This window comes from Pimephales promelas, chromosome 20 (assembly GCF_988280905.1).
Source record: "Pimephales promelas chromosome 20, fPimPro1.hap1.1, whole genome shotgun sequence".
NCBI classification, from domain to species: domain Eukaryota; kingdom Metazoa; phylum Chordata; class Actinopteri; order Cypriniformes; family Leuciscidae; genus Pimephales; species Pimephales promelas.
In genome coordinates, this window is record NC_142788.1 from 26550353 (window position 1) to 26572408 (window position 22056).

General features: G+C 37.0%; 2 protein-coding genes across 3 annotated transcripts in view; both read right to left on the bottom strand.

The window, feature by feature from the left end:
* nfe2 (nuclear factor, erythroid 2) overlaps window positions 1-17090 on the bottom strand; it is a 46411-nt gene extending 29321 nt beyond the window's left edge. The window contains exon 1 of the mRNA XM_089124621.1: window positions 16983-17090. The gene's annotated coding sequence lies outside the window, so the exon portion shown is untranslated. The remainder of the gene's footprint in view (window positions 1-16982) is intronic.
* znf740b (zinc finger protein 740b) lies at window positions 13451-21915 on the bottom strand. Of its 2 annotated transcripts, XM_039652714.2 has the most exons (7): window positions 21778-21915; window positions 19687-19845; window positions 18358-18567; window positions 17448-17582; window positions 17194-17323; window positions 16983-17101; window positions 13451-14650 (listed from the first exon to the last, which is right to left on the bottom strand). In XM_039652714.2, the coding sequence occupies exons 2-7, from the start codon at window positions 19729-19731 to the stop codon at window positions 14480-14482; spliced, it is 810 nt and encodes a 269-aa protein (XP_039508648.1). In that variant the 5' UTR covers window positions 19732-19845; window positions 21778-21915; the 3' UTR covers window positions 13451-14479. The 2 variants fall into 2 exon arrangements, with proteins under 2 accessions (XP_039508648.1, XP_039508649.1); XM_039652715.2 differs by lacking the exon at window positions 19687-19845 and having other exon boundaries at window positions 21778-21909.
* Window positions 21916-22056: the final 141 nt, after the last annotated feature.

Genomic DNA, 22056 nt, shown 5'->3' on the forward strand with positions numbered 1-22056 from the left:
CTGTACTTTTCATTAGTTTGCAGATGCCACATTTTAGTTAAAACCATTTAAAAATACACTTCGAGGCCCCCGATTCTCTTAGCAATAAGAGACCTGTTTGAAAGAGTCAAAAATTACACATGCCACATATACACATATGCTAATACACCTGACAAAAGTGTATTGCCCTCAGGAACAATACAGTACATTCCCTCAGATGGTCGTGTTTATTACCTGAAGCAATCACTATATTGGTGCAGCTAATTTGAATATCATGTTCTTAACCCTTTATGTGGTATGAGAGGTATGGGGCGGTGTCAAACGAATATGTATCTGTGTTAATAGCAAAAGGGCAGATGTTGAGATCAGCTTTTCTATTTAACTATTTATCTTTTCTATTTATATCTATTATAACTCCAGAAGGGCCGAAATGAGGTTATTTAACCCCTGTTTTTCATCTATCCAGGTGGATACTACACATTGGTGGTTGTTGAGGACATTCCACCTTCCATACATAAAGCGTTTTGAGTAGAAAAACGCAATTTAACGAATTATTACAGCCCGCTAACATGCCTGATGCTCCTGCGGCCTTTCATCTGGATATTTCAGCAGCGCCTACGGGCAGCCGATGAATGCCTTTCATCGACTAATTACAGTGGCAAGGCAGTAAAAAGGCAAAAAGGTAATTTATATTAATTATAGAGGAATGAGTATAATAGACTGAAACAGCGCGGCTTGACACGCCGTACAAAACGCGCAGTAAAATTGTCAGAGGCGTGTGGACTAGAGGCCAGTAATTGATAGATGCTGCTTGCATGTGTGTGTGTGTGTGTGTGCGTAGTGAATGTGTGCAGCACTCAATAAATTATCATCATCTGCAAGCTTACAGTCTGTACGTCACCAAATGAGTATTCCAGATTCACATGCACACACACATCGACTGGCCTTTTTCACAAAAATCTGCACGCTTATTGCAATCAGAGTCATTTTCTATTCTCAGGTGAGGGGGAGGGCGACACAGAAGCGTCAGTGTTTCACATTAATCATGCATGCATCCGAGGGCCGAAGCTGAGCAAACAGCGCGCCTGCGATAAATGTAGGTAAATTACGGCATGCTCTCGGAACAGGCGAATTTAGACAGGCCAAATTCATCAAAAGACCATAGAAAATGCCTCCGAATAGAGGAAGGGTAATGCATGAATGGATTCGGTCACCGCCAGGCCGAGATAAGAGCTCTGCTTGCCATCGCCCCCGTCCCCAGGTTCGCCTGGTTGCAAACGGAAACGCCTCCATACGGGCCTGATGTATTTTATGGCGCCTCTTGCCCTCACAGGGCCTGTTTATGGATTCCCGTCGAATAGAAAATCATTTCACCTTGGAGGCAGAGGCAGCCAAAATCAACAGCAATGCCACAGCTTTTGCTTTTGCAAAAATAATAATAACAATAATAACATCTTCTTTGCAGTATTTTACTTCAGTTATTTGTCTCTTGAAATCATCAGAAGCTGTCAATTGTTGCAGGTCCACAACATAAATGTGATAAATGTGATATATTGACCCCCCCCCCCCCCCCCCCCCCCAACTTCTCAACTCCCATATAAGTATTGCATTAAATCCATAATTGCACAATATTTATTCAACAGCACATTAAGCGTTTCAAACGTGCCATTCAGAAAGGCTGAGATGTTATTCCACTGGCTGGAAAGGCTGGTAAGAGTACACCTTATTTTCATATCACATGACGGAGAGTTTAAAAACACATAAATTCAAGCGAAGGCACGCTACATTTATCAGCCAGGCATTTGGATATGTCCACAAGCCTGTTTAGACATTTCTATTTTCGATTCGCCTGCGCCATTAGTCACCGAATTTGGCCGCGGTCCGCCGTTGAAAACGGGGGCCGCGTCGATCCGAGCTGGAGATGTTTGCGGAGTATAAGCTGCAGCCTGTTGACATTTTAAGAGACGAGGCCCTTCTTTCCCTTCCCCGTGATTTAGAACGAGACTCAAATCCCAGAAGAGTCCGTCCCGCTGCGTTACATCTGCACACGCACATGCATTCACAGTCTCTTTTAGCCGTGCACATCCATACGTGTGAGAACATCTGGTCTGCACCCTTGCAGCGACGTGAGAGGGCCAACAGGTCATCGTTTCACAAACTCCGACATGCTTCAGTCTCCTTTTTTATGTCATATCATATAAAGAAGTGTTTGAGGTTTGCGTTTGACAAGCTCTTGCGCATTTCAAATGGGCCGAATGTGTATAATGAGTGTCGTGAACTGATATAATCGTGACAAGAGTCGGTGATTAAGACAGTGATGTAATTGTAGAGTGAGACGAGGCCGTATTTCACTTTTGTTGTAGACACTCAATGTCACACAGCAGTGGTAGCAATTAAGCTTTATGACGGTTTTCTTTGGGATGGGTGTTCGCTCTCTAATGCGGTCGTGTTTGGTCTTGTTCCACTCGAGTTTTCACGGCTCACCACTTGCAAAACGCTTTGATTTTCGGCCGTTATGGCTTTCGGAGATGAATCTTTGGGTAACCAAGGCAAGATTTTTGCACGCTTTAGCTCTAAGTGCTCAGCTTTTCCCCTCCCTCCTTCCATCTTTCCATCTCTCTCTCTCTCTCTCGTTCTCTCATATATACACCCCCCCTCCCCCACCCCCCCAGTGGATTCCCCATCTGCACCACAGCGCCCGTTAACAGACGCTCGCTTGACAGATTTACCGCCGCAGTCCCACCATTGGCTGCCAGCATGACAGAGTTGATTTAATGCTCGTTTCTGATTGGTCCGGCAACGACAAGCTAATTTATGGCCGTGCTGTGATTCGACGCTGGCTGTCTTTGATGTGAGTTACCGCTCTGTTGCTTATGGGACACAGAAACGGTGTCAGGTTTCAATCGTAAAACCCTCTCCCCAAGGGAAGGAGCAGGGAGTGCTCGACATTCCTGACGTCATGAGAGCGAGAGGAGGAGGAGGAGAGAAAGAGAGAGAGAGAGAGGGAATGATTTGTAGCTGCAGTCATTTTCACTCACACAGGCCTGCTGCAGTTTCTTTGTGGAATGCGTTCACATCTAACTCTCCAACTCCAAAATAATATCCTGTTTCAACACCCGACACTCAAAGAAAACATCTCTTATGCGACGCAAAAATGCGGACGATCCGACCAGACGATTCGTCTCAATCAACGCACACCAGCAATGCAAACATGACTGTCATCGCCGTATCCCATTACTGGGGTTGATGTTTGCTTTTGATAAATTTGTGGCCTGCCATTGATAACCAACCACATTTAGCCTATGTTATAATTCTCATGATTAAATCATCACAGTGTGATTTGCTGATTAATGAGGCATTTAGGCAAAGGTTGCATTCTCAGTTATCCCCAATTTGCATAAATTAATGATTTTTTTGAAGAATATAGTGTTTAAAGAAAGTGATAGTTGACCCGACAATGAACACTCAGTCATCATTTTCTTCATTCTGTGTAAAAAACGAAAAATGTCTGTTTTATAGTCCATACAATGAAAGTCATTGGGGTCCAAAGATGTTTCGAACCCCATTGACTTTGACTGGATGGACAGTTGAAACATTCTTTGAAATATCTTCTTTTGTGTTCCACAGAATAAAGTCAGTCATGCAGGCGCGTAAATGATGAACGAATGATCATTTTCAGGCGAGCTATCCCTTTTAGTGGGTTCTTAACGTCTTGATAAGTGGGTTTCTAAATTGTTCTAGGTGATTTTCCGACTATTTTATGTCTGGGCCATTAGAAACATAAAACGCACACCTCTCCTCAACAAGCCACGTGATTTGAGGTGTCACAAATAATGCCTCTCTGTAGCTCAAACAGCATGGTGTTAGCAATGCCAAGGTTTTGGGTTCAATTTCCAGGGAATGCTTGAGAGCTTGAATGCAGCTGAACTCACCTTGGATAAAAGTGTCTGGAAAATTCATAAATGTAAAATGTAAGTGTTGGATGAACTGCACACTGAAGTACAACATGCAAGTTAGAGAAATAGTAATGGAGACAGTGTTGTAGTCGAGACCACCTCACTCGAGTCCGAGTCGACACTGAGACCAGAGAGAGTCGAGTCCGAGTCAAGACCGAGTCCATAGAGAGTCGAGTCCGAGACCAGAGACGGTCGAGTCCGAGTCGAGACCGAGACCAGTGAGGGTTGATTACCTAATTTACTTTTATTTACTTAGAGAAATCCTTTTTTTTTTTAACTGAATTTACTTAGAGTTTAAAAAATATGATCAGTTTAGGGTAAAAAGGCCACATAGTAGGTGGTGTTAAAAGTAATTTTATTACAATTTGTCATGCGCAGTTGCGCAATAGAAAATCGCCAATCACTGGGCGTGTCAATCAATTTAAAGAAATATTTTATTAACATACATTAATAATCATGAAAAATATTTTGAATTGAACTCGAGTGGACTCTGGAATAATTCAGAGTCCTAAAAAAAATGTTCGAGTACGAGTCAATTCCGAGTCCAAATGCACACGAGTCCATGACAAGACCAAGACCATTAAAATATGGTCTCGAGACCGAGTCCGAGTCTCGAGTACTACAACACTGAATGGAGATGTTTGCTTTGTCAAACACTACTGATGCGATTCTACAGTTTAATACGATGCTATGTTGAAATAACACGCACTACACGGTATCCTATGTGTTTAAATTGGCTTTTACATCGCAACATATTGCTTCCATGCGGAAAGATTGTTTTACAATTGACGCTGGCAATGAAAGACCTCTCGACATGCTTCAACTTCCTCTGCCTCTTCTGAAACAACAATCACCAGATAATTCACTCAAGTACACCATAAAAATTAACATGTGCAGTAAATAGCAGGGATTGTTCACTAGATTCATGCAATGGAAGTCAATGGGCACCAGTGTTGTTTGAACCGCATGCAATTTTCTTGGAAATATCTTCTTTTGTGTTCAACAGTCACAGGTTTGGAGTGACATGAAGGCTGAGTAAATGATGACAGAATTTTAATTTTAGTGTGAACTCTTCCTGTAGCTCTCAATCGGGTCATGGGGTTTATACAACCCCAATCGACTTTTACTTAATAAAAAAAAAAGGTTCCCTTCATCTCAGTCGAATAAGATTTTGTGACTCTTCATACATTATCTATCTATACACACACACACACACACCAAAAAAAAAAAAAAACTGGGCTTGATTCGGTTGTTCTGAAGGTATTTAAAAAAATTGTTTACACTTCTGGTCTTCGGGGTCAATATGACCCCACATTGAAAAGAAAGGGAAATAAAAAAAAATATAATATATAATCTACATGTGTCAAAAAAAAAAAAAAAAATCCGGCATAAATCTGAAAATTTTTACACAGAAATGAAGGCCTAGTACTAGAGCATAAATGCAATGTATCATAAAAAAAAATAATATTTCATAAGCAAGCTAATGGTGTAGTTGAGGAATTGTGTGGTATATGGATTCAAAAGTACTTTATATCTCCAAAAACACAGCATTAATGAATAGATGAGAAGTAAACAAAAGAAATGATATATTATTTGTATGATTAAAAATGTATATTTTTTGTACAATTACTCAATCAATTGTTGGGGTCGTATAGACCCCGAAGCCCAGAAGTGTAAACAGGAAACGAAGTGCGTTGAAAATGCGTTGTTCCCTCATCCACTTCCTAATGTCACATTAAACAATATATTTGCAGTGAATAAAATCAGTCAATTTAGATGTTACCACATGAAGTGCAGTTCTATTAAAATGTCTCTTTAGCGCAATTACTAACCACAAAACTTCCAACATATTGTCCAAACCGATTGGAATTCCAGCCTAACTAATGCCTTTTGTTGCACTTCAGCTTATAATTCCAGTGTGCAGAAAGTATATTTCTTCTGTTATAATTGTTAAAAACCATGAAAAAGGATCGGATGTCACTTCTTGAAGACAAATGGCAGCATGCAATTAGCTCACTGTCACATAAATCTTCACTCGATCTCTTTATCCGTGTGTCGGCGTATTTGTGCGAGGGCGTGTCGTCTTGCGATCGCCTTACCCCCAAACCCATATTCCTTTGAAAGATGAGAACATATCATGCTATCCCTTATAATTTCCCTAAAATGATCAAAAGCAGCTCTCCGGGCATTTATTTCCCATGCACACACCTTTATTCCTTACAGATATTTGCATCGCACGACCGTGCGGCTTCAGTCTTGAGACATCATAAGGATGTCAGAAACCGTTTTTAAGCATAGTCCCCTCCTGCAACCCCTGAGATTAGTGTGGATGTATATGACTCATATCTCTTCAAAGCACTTGAAACTGTCTGGTATAAATCAATGAATCATAAAGCTGATCAATAGCAGCCCACTGCCAAAGTCACTTTGGCCTACTGTCTATCCGTACTCCCATCTCCCGAAACGCTTTCCCCTCGTCCATCTATCCCCTTTATCTGTGCATCAGTCGCACGAGGAGATCAACGCTGGCGTGCGTGAACCCCCTGTAACAGCCGTGACCCGTGAAAATTTCTAAGGGTAAATAGCAAGGCCGCTGCCGTCTGTCAAAAGCCCAAGGATTCATAAGACGTGCACCTCCACCTCACCTTGTCTGTTCAGGTGGAAAATTGCAGTGGGACGAAATGGAGGTGCACAAAGGCCTTCCCATGCTCGCATGTAATTGCATAACATCTAAAGAGACGCATTAAGGTTCTTTAAAATGCACGCCCGCATGCGAATCGCAGTGTGAACTCGTCCGGTCTCTGCTGGAGGCATATTGCATACCTGCGCACTCCGCGTTATGTTTCTCTCCGAGCAAACAGGACTCATAAACATCTCAGTGGCGGAAACAATGACACAAGCTGTTTATGGAAGGTCAGGGAGGTGCGAATGTTCAAACCTTTATTAGTTTAATCAATTTTTCTATACAGTCCATAAACAAATCACAACTGGGAGAAGAAATCACACCCATGCAAAAATAAAAACTAGAATCAGCAGTGGATAGGGCAAACATTTAACGTCGTTTAATCCTCGAGAAAAAACCCCAACTTCGTCTGCCAAGTTTATTAGTTCAATATTGAAGCAAAACTGCCGAAACTCATAAAGACGCTTGATCTACTGCAAAAGAACATGGTGATAAGTTAAAGAATTCCCATTAAGCAGGACTTCACGCAGGGAAAAAGTAGCCGTCTAAGATGTATCATGTTCACAGAGGCCAGATACGGATGGCAAAAAACAGCAGCTTTAGCAGTAGTCTTGAGTAGTTCACTTTTGAAAAAACTTTTGCGGATAATTTACTCACCCCCATGTCATCCAAGATGTCCATCTCATTCTTTCTTCAGTCGAAAAGAAATTTAGGTTTTTGATGAAAACATTCCAGGATTTTTCTCCATATAATGGACTTCAATGGGGACCAAACGGTTCAAGGTCCAAAAAAAACATTCAGTGCAAACTGCAAACTGTTCAAAGGGCTTTAAACGATTCCAGACGATGAATAAGGGTCTTATCAAGTGAAACGATGGCTCATTTAATAAATAAATAACCAAGTTTAAGTTTTATAAGCTAAAATGCTCACCTTGCCCTGTTCTGTGATGCACGTTCGTGACTCTCCTTTTCGAACTCGTTCATCAAAATTAACAAATCTTTTTCTGAGTCATGTCATGGTTCATTCAACGAACGAAACAAACGGATTGACTCGGAAAAAGATTTGTTCGTTTTGATGAACGAGTTCGAACAGGAGAGTCACGAACGTGCATCACAGAACAGAGCAAGGCGAGCATTTCAGCTTATAAAACGTAAATTTTTTTATTTATTTTTTAAATGAGCGATCGTTTCGCTTGATAAGACCCTTATTCATCGTCTGGAATCGTTTAAAGCCCTTTGAACAGTTTGCACTGAATGTTTTTTTTTTTGGACCTTGAACCGTTTGGTCCCCATTGAAGTCCATTATATGGAGAAAAATGCTGGAATGTTTTCATCAAAAAACTTAATTTCTTTTCGACTGAAGAAAGAAAGACATGGACATCTTGGACGACATGGTCAGCAAAAGTTTTTTCAAAAGTAAATTACTCCTTTAAGGATCTTGGCAATATAAAGAGCACAGAAATATTAAAATACACAGCTAATAAACTCAAACTCGACATCTACACTCAGGTAAAGGTTTCAGGTAAACCCTTTTTTCTTAGTATAAAAAAGATTTAATAATCTGAAGAACACTTTGAGCAATTAAAAGATTTCATGGACACTTCATGGAACCATTGATTCCAATAAAGAACCTTTATTTTTAAGAGTCTACACGCTAGTTGCATCCAGACTGAGTTTGAGTTTGGCCTCCGGAAGGTTTCAGTGACCTGGACCGTATCATCTGTGGACACTTGACTCAAAGAGGGCCACCACTGCCCAAGTCAAACCTATGGACTTCTACAGGGAGGCCCAAAGAAGCCATGGTGGGACCCAACAAGCTACAGATTGATGGGGTGGCGCGGGGCCACTGTATGTTAATGTATCTGTCGAGGCAAAATGTGCTTCAGCATGAGAGTGATTTTAACGCTCTCGGCAGGACGCCGAGGCATTCGTCCTGTCATCAGGAATGTGGATGACTCTCGAGCAAGATAAATCTTGACAATGAGGCGCTGGTCAACTGAGCCGGTCCCGGCACTTTGGGTTTCCCTCGTAAAACAGAGTTTAAGGAGTTCGACGAAGGAATCTTCAAACATAACAGCAAGGGCAAGAGGAAATGAAAGCTGTTGTATGGTACTGACATTGCTTTTTTTTTTTGCTGTTGTTTTTAAATATGTAAAATGGTCATGATGATGATGCATTTTTCATAATAAGTGCTGTATATTGTCACAATCAATGATTTAGTTTATCTAGTCAAAATAATAGCAAATTAGCAATTCATTGCAATATACCATATAACAAGGTATTAGACAACCATGTGTGTCATTAAATATACCATTCAAATATAGTCAGCTCACCAAGGCTGCATTTATTTGATCAAAATACCATAAAACAGTAATATTGTGAACTATTATTACAATTTAAAATATCACTTCATATTTATATATATATTTAAAAAGTAATTTAATCATGTGATGCAAAACTGAATGTTTAGCATCATTACTCTAGTCTTCAGTCACATGATTCTTCAGAAATCATTATGAAATGCTGATTTTTAATAATTTCTTATTATTATTAGTATTGGATTCTTTGATGAATAGAAAGTTCAAAAGAACAGTATTTATTTCAAATAAAAAAAAATATTTTGTTATTTTGGATCAATTTAATGCATCCTTGCTGAAAAAATAAAAGTATTAAATGAAAGAAAATTCTTACTGACTCCAAACTTTTGAATGTTAGTGTACACACACACACAGTTATTTTTGTTTTTTGAATATATATATATAGTTGCAAACTGTGGTGTAACCTAGTTAAAACTTAGTGCCAATATGTTGCCCGTCATGGCAGCTTTTATTAATTAAAGCTGGGTTAATCAAATGCTGATCCTGATTTCGATACAGCAGAAAACACTGTTATTTCTTTCTCTTCATTAAACACAACAGCAGTCAGAATAATGTGAGGCTGTCATTTATCATTTCCTGTTTGCTCTGTGTGAGGGTTGCAAAAGTGCAGAAAGGAAACTAATTGTGCCATTGCACAAAAAGTGAAATTTTCAAATGAATATTCATGAATTATTTGGACAGAAAAGTAGGTCAAAGAGTGTGTTCTGAATTCCCCGGTTTGCCATCAGCAGTCGTGACAGTGATTCTTTTGAGAACACATGGCAAAAAAAAAAAAAAAAAAACAGCTGGTTAATTAATCTTCATCAGCTCCAAGGCCGTTTTGTTCCCTCACACTTGTTTCTTTATCCTCCATTTAAAAAAAACTACTAACAAAAATCTGCAATGTATATATATATATATATTTATACAGAGAAACAATGAATTCTGTAGCGACACATATCCTCAGCCACGAGGACCATGATTAAAATATATGCTTTTATTAAATTAATATTTTGATCAACACATTAAATTGATCAAATGACAGCAAAACATTTATAATAATTTATAATATATATATGAAGAGTTCAGATGCAAAAGCCTCTAAGTGCCATTTGAAATTTTCTTCTAAAATACTCATTTTTATCAAGCTTGTATATTTAAGTTCAGTAATTTCACTTAAATGGCAATGAAGATTACCTATTAATTGTCATTTAAGTGAAATTACTGAACTTAAATATGCAAGCTTGATAAAAATGGTCATTTTAGAAGAAAATTTCAAATGGCATTTAGAGGCTTTTGCATCTGAACTCTTCATATATATATATATATATATATATATATATAGTTCTATTTCTTTTTGACCTTTCTATTAATCAAAGCATCCTGAAAAAAACGCACCACGGTTTTCACAAAAAGACTGAAGACTGGAGTAATGATGCTGAATATTCAGCTTTGCATTACAGGGATGAAGTATATTCAAAATATATGAAAAATAACCAATATTCAAAATTAGAGGGAAACCAAAGGTAATTTTGGTGACAGAAAAAACCATACTGGTATTGATAATCCACTATCTGAAAATTGGAAGGAAGCCCCTGAATGTCCGGCGGCTATAAGGCCTTAAACTTATTACACACTCAGACCCTGAAACATCTCAAGATCACAATGATAATAGTTCAAAATCTATTGTAGATTGACGGTTTAAATTTACGTTAAACAGCCCATATGTTTAACACCACTCCAAAAGAAAGAGCAACACTTCCTTCCATCATTTTGGACCCACTGTATTAATCCGTACCTCATGATTGCTTTATCTGAGACGACTGAAATTTTAATAAAGATGGCAACCTCGGTGACCTTTGCTTGGTTAAATATCACTGTTAATTAACATGTAAAGGACACATGGCTGCAGCGGCGTCTAGAAGGTTGATTAATCTATGAATTAAACTTTAAATAGTGCTCTACACGCGATTTGACGTGAGCGATACGGGTTTTGAGGAGGGTTGCAAATAAGGTAGTGAAATTAGGTAGGCCTAATTTGAACATCAAATAATAATGTGTCGCCGGTATGGTTGCACATGCAACATTTGTGTGCTACATAGCCAACCTTCGACAATGTCTTGAGGGTCTCTCTTAACCGTTCGAATTGTATGAACGTAGCACTGCCATGTCTAAATTCTCTTCTCGTCCGCCTTGGCTTTGAGAGCGAGTGTGTTAAGTGCTCTCAGCCCACGGGTGTTATAAATCAGGATCAGCAGTCAGGCTAGAGAGGAGAGGACTACGGCCTCTCTGAAGCAACACAGAGCCAGACTCTTTGTCTAACTCTGTCTCCCTTGCTGGCAATGCGGCTTGAGCTCTGTCTTGAACGTTTCACTCCATTACATTTCTACTGGAAATATAAGTTCGTCTTGCCAGCATTACGCTCTTTTTCCCAATGCAAGTAATTCCATCATATTCCCAAACTACAATGAAAGTTGCTTATATAGTGGGTTAGTAAATACATTAGTAAATGCATTATAAAGTCATATTTCATAGAGTTAGTTGCTGTCTGCAGTCAAAATACAGCTAAACGAGTATAACTACTACACTAGTCCCAATTATTTTGACATTAGTAATATTTACATGCCAAGGAACACAGCGCCCTCTACTGGATCGTAGAGAAACTGCAGTGTAATTTATATAGCATGTAGACCACATATGTACATCTAGGCACATATATGCTAGTAATGTAGGTAGTGAATGATGACGGCGGAAATAAAATACCAAAAAACTTTGGTAAATCATTTTAAGGACTTTTAGGATTTATATGACTTGGCACAAAATGAAAGTTGGTGGATTACACCACCTGCTGGTAAGCATGCACCCTAGCTTTCAATGGGCTCTATGCACGGCGGTATTTCCGGTGAAGGTTTAAGGATGCTCGATAACTTCCGCCGATCATAGAGTCCAATGCAATACTGAGAATTTATATTGAATTTTATACTCCATGGTTATACTAATGAAACGTTAGTCACAAAAACAGATAAAACAGACACCCCTCGTTGTGTTTATGCTTCTTTTTAAAATTATATTAAATAAATATAACTTTATATAAAATTACATCTAAACGTATGTACGTTTCGTTTCAAAGACGGGAGGACAGTAAATATTGAAGACTCTGCCATAATCCCGTTTTCTCCGGGTTTCCTCCGCTTTAATCTACACAACCGGAAATGGACGAGCATCCTTACGTCAAATACGGAACTTATGCGTGCATATAGCCCATAGTTGGTGGCTTGAAAGATTTATTTTTTACCCAGCAAGGATGCATCAAATTGATTAAAAGTGGCAGTAAAGACATTTATACAGGGCCGTATTGGGACTTTCTAAACATCAAGAAATCCTGAAAAAAAGTTTAGTTCCCACAAAAATATTAAGCAGCAAAACAGTTTTCATCACTGCTAATAGATTCCTAAAAGATCACGTGACACTGAAGACTGGACTAATGGCTGCTGAAAATTCAGCTTTGCCCTCACAAGACTAACTTACAGTTTAAAATATATTTATATATAGTTTATATATTTATATATAGTTAAACTATATAAATATATAGTTTAATATATATTGAAATTAAAACTTCAAATTGTAGTAATATTTTACGGAAGCGTATTGCATTCACTTGAGAAAAAAAATATACTCTGTTTTTCTGAATTAACAAGTTAATTATCTCAGATTTACGAGATAATGTTTCATGGTAAAAAAGTTTTTGCTCTGTTTTTCTGAATTAACGAGTTAATTATCTCATAACTATGAGAATTTTTAGTGGAAAAAAGTTTTTGCTCTGTTTTTCTGAATTAACGAGTGAATTATCTCATAACTACGAGATAATTTTTCATGGAAAAAACTTTTTGCTGTTTTTCTGAATTAATGACTTAATTTTCTCAAAAATTATGAGTAACTCATTAATTCAGAAAAACAGAGTAAAACAAATCTCGTAATTCTGAGATAATTAACTCGTTGATTCAGAAAAACAGAGTAGATTTTTTTCCTCAAGTGAATTCAATACTCTTCCGTAATATTTCACAATATTACCATTTTTATTGTTTTTCATCAAATAAATGCAGCCTTGGTGAGAATAAAATACTTTTTACCGACTTTTTACCTAGCAGATGCTTTTATCCAAAGTAACTCGCAGTGCATTCAATGTATACATTTGATCAATTTACTCCCTGTGGTGGCTTTTTTTGAATAAAAATTCATAGTCTTTGTGCTAACAAAGAGCACCATGCTCAAAAAGTTCATATAAAAAAAAAAACAAGCACATAAAAATTACAAATAAGCTTGTGTGGAGTAAAACAGAAGCTGCATCTCTTTTTTTTTTTTAGAAAAGAAAATTTATTGTCAATTTTAGCTCCTCACTAAAAGGTGTCTAACAGGATAAGAATAAACTTCGTGTTAGAGATTGGTAAAAAAAAATACCAAACAAATGGATCAAAATAATGTTCTTACAAAAACAAGTGTATTTTAAACAATCACAATACAAGAACCTTTTACGGTACGCACTTAATGAAAGGGATCATGCAAAATGTACATGTAAAAAAATACAGTGAAACTGCCGTCTAATACTACTACGGTTTCTAATTAAATTATTTAAAACGCTGAAAAAATATATTAACTCAAGCTCAACTGCGTCAGAAGTCCGTGTTCAGGGGCCGAGGTTGACGGAATATGAAACATATAACGAGACCTCTGCGATAAACTAGCGGTTTTTATATAAACATCTGTCTCTCTATGAACTGTACAACCTGTTAAAAGGTTTGCTTTGTTATTCTTGGCTCGGCTTTGTCGATCCAGTGACTTTTAGAAGAGAAACTGAGATGCTAGCAGACTTCCCGCATGAGTCACATCATACTGTGACGAAATTTGTCATCCATTCTCTAATACCCAAAGAAAAGTCAGTGTTCATGTTGACCTAAAGGCCAACTTCAAAAGCTTGACACCATAATGTAGCTCACAAAAAATGAGCTCTCCTGTGGATGTAGGATGGATGATGTTCCAGATGTTTCTGCTATAACCGTAACAAGCCCGTGTAAAACGGTCAATGGTCACAGTATTTAATGAGAATAGGAAATGATTAATTGATGCGCACACTGAGAAAACGTATCCTACCAGAATGCGTCTACTGTCACTACGGCTAACTTCTCTGATCGAAAAGGCCACGTGCTACGGCTCAAGATGTTCACAGGTTAATATTGTAGCACTGAGATCTACAGCGCTCCAAAGGGAACTACAAAAGGAAGTGATTCTAAACTACCGGACGTCATTATTGCCTGGACTGAATGCACAACTAACCCGCCTGCTGATCACAGTACCATCTAAAATACAAAATATGCTATTTCCCAGAGTCCACTGGGGTTGAGCCGCACGATCAGAGCTGGACAGAGTCTTTAAACAGTTTACAGGTTCAAACCCCCCGTTCAGGTGGTGTTTGCTGGGAAGAGGTTTGTACGAGCGATCGGAAAGCGGTCACACCGCCAGCCTGCTGTTGTTTGTCTGCAGTGGGCTCCAGGACGCCGTGTGCTGGGAGGGGTCCTGAGAATATGGCCGTCCCTCACAGCACGGCTGGTTCTCCTCTTTAGGGATGCCCACGGCACACAAACGTCGATGCCGTAGTAACCGGTCGGTTCTGGAAAAGTTCTGTGTGATAGAAGGGGTTCGGAGTTAGTCCCATTTTTGAAGAGAGAAGACAGGTGGTTTAATGAACTGGTTCTTTTGGATGTGCTTTTAATGAACTGATTCACTGATTCTACGAGTCAAAAGCTCCCGCATGCCATTTAGGGTGTTCTTGTGTTGTAAATACGGTAATTATTTGGTTGTATTCAATTATATGAATTATGCCTGGTTCAGAATACACGATTTTTTTTTTTAGTCTGTTACGATGGTCACTGTGTCAGATTACACAATTTTGATTTGAGTTTGAAGAGAGCGACTTCCGGAAACGAACGTAAACAAACAATGGATGAAGCGGTGAGTGTTGTATTGGTTGTCCTGTTTTCAGAAAAAAGTAAAAAAAGAAAGAAAACCCGAAAATGGACACGTTCCTGGATTGCTCGAAGAGGACAGTATGGGCCGTCAATTCTCCAAAGAGAACTTGAGACGTAAAATATTGTTTTCTTATATATTTTTACTTTTAGTTTTAACGTTAGCACCATCGTCTCTCTTTCGTTTCGCCATTTTTCACTTCTGTGCTTCTATTGGTCAACCTCATACATGTGACGGAACCGTCGTGGACGCCCGTTAAAAAAATTAAACATGCTAGTCTTTTTTGTCGTGAAGCATCGCAGACGCGACGTAGGTTGTCGCCCACTATGACACACTATACAAGATGAATACGATTGAATCTTGCGTCCTGACGCCCGTTGTCGTTTATGAACACCCTACGTCAAACGTGCCAAAATCAGGCTAAAATTGTGTAATCTGAACCAGGCTTTAAAGTGCATTTAATATAAATGCACATTACCGTTCAAAAGTTTGGGGTCAGTTATATTTTTAATGTATATGTTTTTGACATTTATACTTAACAAAATTATTATTTTTAAGCAAAAATACAGTAATATTATTTCAATGTTTTCTGTACAAATATATTGTAAAATGTAAATCTGAATTACTCCAATCTTCAGTGTCACATTATCCTTCTTTGCTGCTCAAGAAACATTTAATATTATTATCAATGTTAAAAGGTTTCTGCTTATTATTTTTGTGGAAACCGTGACATTTTTTTTCCCCAGCATGCTTCGATGAACAGTTGAAAATAACAGCATTTATTTGAAACAGAAATCTTTATTTACATTTTAACATGTCTTTACTGTCAGTTTTGGTAAATTTAATGCATCCTTGGTAAGTGAAAGTAAAAAAATTTTACTGACCCCAAACTTTTGAATGGTGGTGTGTGTGTCCAGTTTCTGAATTGCGAGATAAATTCTTATTATGTCTTTTTTCCTCCGAATTGCGATAAATCCTGCAATTCTGACTTAATAACTGTGATATAAACTCGCAATTATGAGTTATAAAGTCTGAATTGGGAGATACAAACTAAAGGGAGATAAAAAGAATTGTGAGATAAGAAAAATTGTGAGATAAAAATGTAATAGGTATAAAAGTTAGCTATGCAAAATGTTATAGGTTTAAATATCATTTCATGCTGTAATACATGTCCCCTATAAACTGCATATGTGAATATTATGTACATCTATTGATTACATCAAATTCATGCTTTAATAGCAGACCAATCATCGCAGGTTTCATCAGTCCAGTCCGTTTAACGGCTTGCAATCACGTAATCTTCAACTTAATCCTTAATCTTAAACGCTTTGAGAAACCATACGAATAAAAAAGTAGAAAGTACCGTTTCACAGTTCACTCATAATCAGGCTGAATAAATCATAAATTTAAATCATAAATTAAGCCAGCAAGGCATAAATCAATCAAAGTCACTAATAAAAGTTCATGCATTAAGATGAATTTGTTAATAATCTGCTGTCAAAGTGACAGCAGCAACAAGATAAAGGTAAAATTAACATGAAATGAAAACTGACCATATTTACTTTCAATTCACTGATGTTTCTGGTCTTATTGTGCACATTTTTTTTTTCATTCCAGATAAAAAATTACTAATTTGTTCTTCTAAATGTAACATCTTGCTTTTACTCTTAAACAACTTTTCTTTTTTTTAGCCAGCATCACCAAGTTATCTTATTTTTAAGCTCCTCCCCTTCAGCCACCTCTATCCATTCTGGCAACATAAACAATTTTCATGATCAAATCGATTCCTGATGGATAATATTGTGTTTCACTGAGAAATGTGCCATATTATGAATCCAAAATGGTTTGTGAATGTCATTTGCTGGAGCCTGCATAACGACAAGCTCGCATTATGATGCCCGTCATCATAAAAACATACATTTATGTATGTAATAAGCAAATAGCACGCTCTCTGTGAATACAACTGCCTGTGTTTGTCACGTCTCACCTGTTGGCAGCGGTCACACTGATAAGGCTTCTCACCGCTGTGAACACGCTTATGCCTCTCCAGGTGGTAGCGCTGAATAAACCTCATGTCACACATATCACATCCAAATGGCTTTTCCCCTAGAACACACACAGATGTACACACGTTCACTCAATGCATCTCTTTACATGAAACGTAAGATGATGTGAGAGCGGAAAGGCTAGAGGCATACCCGTGTGGGTGAGAATGTGGCGTTTGAGATGGTAACTACTGCGGAAAGCACTGTAGCAGTGCTCACATATGAAGTTCTTCTGCACTTGAGAGCTGAGTGAGTTATCGTCATTAACCTCAGGAATCTCCACCTTCACGTCACATATAGAAGAAAAGAGCAGTCAGTCAGGATACGAATGCAAGCAGAAGTGTGTAAATGTGATAAACAGGCACCCTTGCAGCAGGGCAATCCTGAAGATAGATTTGAACACATGCCTGGGGCTTTTCTCTCAATTTGGTAGGAAGTCCAGACTTCCTGTTCTTCTTCTTTGGCTGCACGTTCTGTCTGGCTTGCATGTTTTTTTCATCCAAGAGCCTGGATGAGTGAAACTCTCCATCCTTGCGGATGAGCTGCCCCAACAACAGAGAATATAGGTAGGTCACCGGATTGAATGAAAAATAACATTCAAGCTATTCGATGTTAACATACACATTAAATCAGTTGTTTCAGAAGTTCTTATAACAAAATATATCCAGCATCTAGAATTTAAATACACAAACCACAAATACAGTAAAAACAGTAATCGTGTAAAATAATTTCTATTTGTTTTATATTTATTCTATGTTAATATATTTTTAAATTACAATTAGAGCTGAATTTCCAGTCTTCAGAGTGATCCCTTCTAATATGCTGATCAAGAAACATTTATTATTATTAATATCAATTTTGAAAACAATCGTGCTGCTTACATTTTTTTTGGTGGAAACCATGATACATTTTTTTTCCAGAATTCTATAATGAATATATATATATATATATATATATATATATATATATATATAAAGCCTATGCTTGAAATTATTTTTAAAAAGCAAATTCTTCATAACAGTATAAGTGTCTTTACTGCCACTTTCAATCAATTTAATGGATCCTTGCTGAATTAAAGTATTAAAGTATTTAAAAGTAAAAAAAAGAAAATAAATCTTACTCTTCTGAATCTTTTATATAATGATGAAATGCCTTTTGGCAATGTGAGATTTTCCCGGGAACTGAGCCCATGACCCTTTAGCATCAGCCCCAGACTTTTTTGACATTTAAATGAATAGTTTACCAAACAAATTAAAAACCTATCCAGACCCATATGACTTTCTTTTACAATGTGATCCGTGTCTTTTTTTCTCTTACAAGTGGTGGGCAGCTGACTCCAGAGGGCAGCACCATGTGGCCGTGTTGGCTGTGTGTGTCCTGGTTGTGGTTCTGGCTGTGATTGTGGCTGTGATGGTTTTCTCTCTGTCCCTGGCCCAGATGAGAGCCCATCTTCTTATGACTGGACATGGAGCCAGCCTGCATGAGTGCCATGCTGGACAGCACCGCTTCACAGCCCAGCAACCCAGCCTGTGAGAAACACAAACATTAAACTTTTAAAAATGATTCTCAAAGTCACTAATCTGATGGGTTGGAAATTTGGCTTGAAATCTGGAACAAATGTAACACAGTTTAAGACATTACTAATACTTTTCAGTCAAGATTTGTCAAGTTAATTCAGAGGTCACAGTGTGATTATGTCAAGAACATGCACAAGGAAAATTATACCACACAATTTAGTAATAATAATAATTAATAATTTATTATGATTTGTTGTTATTATTTTTGGTTTTGCAACAAAAATATTATCATACAAAAAATCTTAATTTTAATTTTATTTGTACAATTTTTAATGATTTTTTATTATTTACATAAATTATGTGTCATGTATATGTAGTGATTTACATAAATCACTACATATTTTACATAAATACATGATATATTTGTAAAATAACTGAATAATAAAAAGAACTGTAATAATAATATTTTTTTTACAGAAATAAAATTAAAAGTATTTCAGGATTATTAAGATTTATGCATTATATATTATGTTTCATGTAATCATTAGCAATAATAATATACATATATAATAAACATTTATTAAAATTGTTGTTCTAATGATCCTAAAATACATTATTTACATAAATAATAATTTTAGGATTATTAAGATTTTTGCATTATGACATTTTCATGACTGAGCAAATTAAAAAATTCTCAGTCCAGTGTAAATCTAATTTACATGATTTAAAAAGATGATTCCCATTATAGCAATAGTTACATTTTTCAGTGTACTGAATTAATACAAATATGATGAATAAATACTAGTATAATGTATAAATGTGTGCTTAATTATCATGAAAATAATCATTAAAAACTTAAATGGTCTTAAAAAATGCTTAATTTTCCTCATGCAAAATATGATTTGTAACTGACACACATTCTTGACAGTTTCTGTGAGATCTATCCCATTACACTTAAACAATCTGTGTAAAAGTCTGGTGTCACAGACAAGAGTCAGGCTGTGGAAGTGAATTACAAAATGTTAAAACACAGAAAAGTCAATCAAAGGAAAATGAAGGATATCATTTAAAATCAAATGTGGACAAATGCAGAAAATGCAAATGAAGAAGAGAAAAAAAAAACACTGACCCACTTCATGTGATCTCGCACTGAGCTGTTGGAAAGGTGTGACATCGCTGTGGTGAGAGTGTGTGTGTGTGTGTGTGTGTGTTGGGGTACAGAGAGCTTCGCTCTGGGCAGCGAGAATGTTTAGAGACCACACAAGCCCCAATCATCAGGGGCCCAAGCCTAGAAACAGAAGGGGGGGATATAAAGCCAGGGTAATATCCATCTCTGTCTATGATGTTGCCACACATCCAGCCCACCACTAACAGAAGTTGTCAACCGTGGACAAATCACGGATTTTATTCGCTAGAATCAGACATTTTCCATGTCTGTATTGCCAAGCTTTTGTTTGTACAGGCTTATAGGGCTGTGTTTTTAAAGCCGTAAGAGTTTGGCTTCAGCTAGTCACATTTCCAGGCGTCAAGAGTCCCTAAATGACATCTGGAAACGAACCAGCTCAAAACTGAAACCGAGTGGAGTGGATTCTCATTGGTTCTTTCAAACCGAAATCCTAGGAATACATCCGAGCGTCTATGCCATGTTGATTTTGGATTTGGTTGGTCGGATTCTGGGATTCACTGGAATTATAAACAGATTTCTTTCAACCACCATCTTCCCTTCCACTGCTAATTCCCGTGCATTAGTCTGACTAACTCGCCCTCAAAGATCCAGATGAACACAAATATACATGAATGAATACAATGAGGCATGGAAGCCATGGATGGATAGCGCACTGCACAAAATTAACGTAGTATGATTGCAATAAATCAAAAGACATATAGATCAAGGTGAGTGGGTGAATATTGTATATTGTGATGTCCCATAGCATTATTGATTTGGCAACCAACAGGGTCCTGGAGGTTAAATTCATTTCAGGACATAGAAAATAAAATTACGTCAGTCTTATCACATGGCAAACAGAAAGCAATCTAAAGCAAACCAAGCCAAAGAAAACATTTCAAATTTCATTTGTTCAAACTCCATTAGTTAACATAAACAATGTAAATTACTTCTAAAGCATTTATTAGGCTTACTAAATTGTAATTTCAACATTAAGCCTACTAATAAATTATTAAAACTAAAGTGGTGTCTGTTAACTCTATTTAATGGACTTGAGCTACATCGAACCATTGTATATTTATAAACTAATGGTAACAACGATCAATAAATACTGTAACAAATGTATTGCTCATTGTTAGTGAAACACGCATTAACTAATGGGACCTTATTGTCAAAAATGTTGCCAATTTCCCTTTAGAAAAACAATTAAAACATGAAAAGTACAATAATTTAGCGTTAACTTTACTTTTGTTTTTTTTTACGTATCGGTAACACACTTTACAATAAGGTTCCACTAGCTAAGGTTAATTTTACCTAACAATTGGCAGTACTTATTAATCTGTGTTAACATTAGGCTAATTAGTAAAAAATACGACTGTATATTGTTAGTTCATGTCTCTCTAATGTTAACAGATACACTTTGGATTTTAATCACGTATTAGTAAATGCTGAGATTAACCAGCTCAGATTAATAAATGCTTTACAAAATATTGTTCATTTGATAGTTCATGATAACTAATGTAGTTTTCTAATGTTAGCAAATGAACCCTTTTTTTAAATTGTAACCATTGTAACAAATGTATTTAAAGTTTCCTTTATTAACTTATCAAACCCATGTGTACAGTTATCTGGACGTTGCTACTGTTCATTGTAATGGACACCAGAAATAACTATTACATTAATCTGAATCATAAAAAATAATGTATAATAATACATTTCACAGCATGTCTGAATATAAAGTATAGATAATGCGTTATGTTTGTTCTCTGTGTCTGTGGAACAGAATTCAGGTGTTTACGGGTTAAAAGCAACAAAGGGCGTGAATTCAGATAATAATAATCTTAATATCTTAATAATAAGTGAAATTCACTCTTCTTCAGTCTGAACTGTTAACACGTTAACTGTTACTGATGTGAACTCCATTCATCCTACATCACAACAGGGCGTGAGTTCACCGTCTATTTAACTTCACATTTCAGAGCGATTAAGTCTTTTCTTAAATGCTGTTCTATGTTTAATAAGCGTAGTATTGCAGCCTACACGTATTTGTTTTACCTTACTCTTCTTCTGTTACCGTAGCCCAATATTTTCTTGTCGAACAGTTTTTTTTTTTCAGTTTACAAACACAGGAAACGTTACCGGAAGTGCTCTCTGGGGAGAGCGTGTGTCACGTGATCACCACACTGGCAAACGATTACAAGCTTCCGGTGTAAATAAAGTCCACGAGTGTTATGAAGAAATGTATTTTATTAATATTACTATGTTAAATGTTGAGCTACTTGCGAAATTACTTTGTAAACGGGAAAACATATTTTGTATTCTTTATAAAACAAA

What these genes read in the sequence shown, in the direction of transcription:
- znf740b (XM_039652714.2), bottom strand. Translation starts at nt 19,731, where the DNA reads ATGTCACACCTTTCCAACAGCTCAGTGCGAGATCACATGAAGTGG. An exon ending in GAGTCAGCTGCCCACCACTT is followed by an intron (nt 17,583 to 18,357) that starts GTAAGAGAAAAA and finishes TTGTTGGGGCAG; the next exon opens with CTCATCCGCAAGGATGGAGA. An exon ending in AGTGTGACCGCTGCCAACAG is followed by an intron (nt 14,651 to 16,982) that starts GTGAGACGTGAC and finishes TCTATCACACAG; the next exon opens with AACTTTTCCAGAACCGACCG.